Source organism: Littorina saxatilis, unplaced genomic scaffold, assembly GCF_037325665.1.
Source record: "Littorina saxatilis isolate snail1 unplaced genomic scaffold, US_GU_Lsax_2.0 scaffold_1508, whole genome shotgun sequence".
NCBI classification, from domain to species: Eukaryota; Metazoa; Mollusca; class Gastropoda; order Littorinimorpha; family Littorinidae; genus Littorina; species Littorina saxatilis.
Genome location: NW_027127851.1, coordinates 10,001 through 12,500, shown reverse-complemented (window position 1 = coordinate 12,500; position 2,500 = coordinate 10,001). Strand labels below are relative to the sequence as shown.

Genomic DNA, 2,500 nt, shown 5'->3' with positions numbered 1-2,500 from the left:
AAAAGCTGTTGCACACTTTGCCTGTTGCATAACATTATTTATTCGTGTTTTTGGTCATCCAATTAAATTGATATTACAGATCGACTATTGTTTCCCCAAAACAAAGCCCAGCAACGGTAATATTCGTATATCAGAACGTAACGGTCGCTTGCGATTGACTGTCAAACCGTAAACGAGGCAAACACTCGTAACCATTACATCCGCAGAACGAAGCCCGTCACCGATACTAAATTACGGGTTCTACTCACGAAACTGACTAGAGAAAAAAATGACTTTCAGCTGACCAAGACCGATGAGGTCCCAGAACAAAACCCATCACCAGTATAAATAGGAATAAAACAAATCTTAAACTTTTTACTCACAAATAACTAGAGAATTCAATGACAAAGATGACCCGGACCCCCACCCCCTCCCCAAACCACCCTTCCCCCATAACCAATCATAATGACCACAGCGATTTCTACTCACGCATAGCTAGAGAATCCAATGACCAGGCCGGCCAGGAAGTAGAAGCAGTAGGTGGCGACGAAGATGCTGTGGAAGGGCGTGAGGTACTGAATGACGTTGGTCCGATACAGGTCAAACTTCTCCTTGCATCCAAGCTCCGCCATCGCCTCCCGCCGCAACGACATTTCTGTGTGCTCGTAGTTGTAGTAGATAAAGAGACGGACGTAGTAAGGCAGGGGAACCATCAGCAGCAGCAGACCTGGAGTATTACAAGTGCTGCTGTTGTGAGGACTATAAAGAGGCTCCATAAATATGTAATAGAAACGGAACCATCAAAATGTGTTGACAGAGTGTTTTTTTTAAGCGACTAGACAAAACAATTGTATACAATTATAAAGAGTGGTGAATAATAGTGTGAAAAGGTTCGATTTTAGTAACCGAGGGGAGTTCGTGGAAGATCCACTTATTTTAAAATGTACACGAAGTATTTGAAAGATATATAAGACGCATACAATGATAGCAATATTGCAAAAGGAAAATATACATTTGTTGAGAAACTGTTTAATGTAAACAAAATTTTAAAAAAAATAAAAAAACACCCCCGAAACAACAACAACAGTAAACAACAACACAAAACAAATAAACAAACAAATAAACAAACAAACAAACCGACCATGAAACCACTAAACATCAAAGACCAGAAAAATAACAAAAACTCCCTGACCTTTGACCACTGCCTGCGAGCACATGTGCCAGGTGCACTTCCGGCGGAACTTGTGTTCCATGCAGGCGAAGATGCTGGTCTCACAGCAGTCGGTGAAGGCGGATATTTGCTTGATCTTGCAGCGACCCAGGTTGTCGTACATCGTACGCAGCAAACCTGTGGGAGGCTCGTTCTCTGGAATGATTCGCTTGCCCTTCACCTGTTCAACAGTGGGTGGGTGGGTAGAGGGAAAGGTACATTTTTCTGTGTATTTATTTTTGATTGTAAGTTTGTTCTTGAAGACACCACTATAAGCCGTAGGCATGTTGCCGTTTTCATATTTATACATGTATGTACATATCATGAATATGTAAACAGTACTAAAACATTGATTACACCAAAGGTTCATTTTAAAAACAGTGTCCACAATTCAAGGACGATGTTGCAAGGTACCAAACTTTACAGACGGAGAGAAGCTGGCCCTGTGCAAGTAATTAGTACATTATACACGAAAGGTTTTGGGAAGAAAAATCATGCTGCAGAAAACAAGCGTTTCTTTTGAGTTCGCCGTTCTTCCGCTCGTTAATCTTGACAGGCACGATCTCTTCAATAGGAAGCATGCTCAGGAGCTCACTGACCGGCCTCATGGGACTTACCAAAAGATTTAACTGAAAAACCAATGGTAAATACAACAACAACAAAACAAAACTAACCTTGATTCTGAGCTCGTTCATCTTGACAGGCACAATCTCGTTCATAGTGAGCGTGTCGAGGACCCCCCTGAACGGGACTTATCCAAAGATCTCACTGAAAGATAAGTGTAAAAAAAAAGCTATGGAGAACTAACCTTGATTCTGAGCTCGTTCATCTTGACAGGCACAATCTCGTCCATAGGGAGCGTGTCGAGGAACCCCCTGAACGGGACTTATCCAAAGATCTCACTGAAAGATAAGTGTAAAAAAAAAGCTATGGAGAACTAACCTTGATTCTGAGCTCGTTCATCTTGACAGGCACAATCTCGTCCATAGGGAGCGTGTCGAGGAACCCCCTGAATGCCCACCACTCCGAGATGTCCTCTAGCGTTATGCGATGCTTGAAGCGAACATTGGTGTCCGTCTGCTCCGACACGAAAATCTTCATCTTCAACTCCTTCTTCAGCTTGACAACGTACTCAGCGGCTACGTACATCGCGCTATACATGTTCTGCGGCAGGAAGTTGGGGCTGAACAGGAACATCATTATCTGCAACAGACACCAGGAAGGACACAGGTGAACAGAGAAGAGAAAGAACTGTAAAGTTTTAAGATTGGTTGGTTAGTTCGTTGTTGGTTCACGTAAGTGTAGCCTGTG

General features: G+C 42.8%; 1 protein-coding gene across 1 annotated transcript in view; it reads right to left on the bottom strand.

Moving 5' to 3' along the window:
* Nucleotides 1–2,500, bottom strand: part of LOC138956211 (uncharacterized) — a gene marked incomplete at its 5' end in the record, with an annotated part of 22,929 nt that overhangs the window by 13,901 nt on the left and 6,528 nt on the right. Inside the window, 3 exon segments of the mRNA XM_070327626.1 lie at nucleotides 469–706; nucleotides 1,172–1,370; nucleotides 2,132–2,392. Coding sequence (XP_070183727.1) covers nucleotides 469–706; nucleotides 1,172–1,370; nucleotides 2,132–2,392 — 698 coding nt within the window.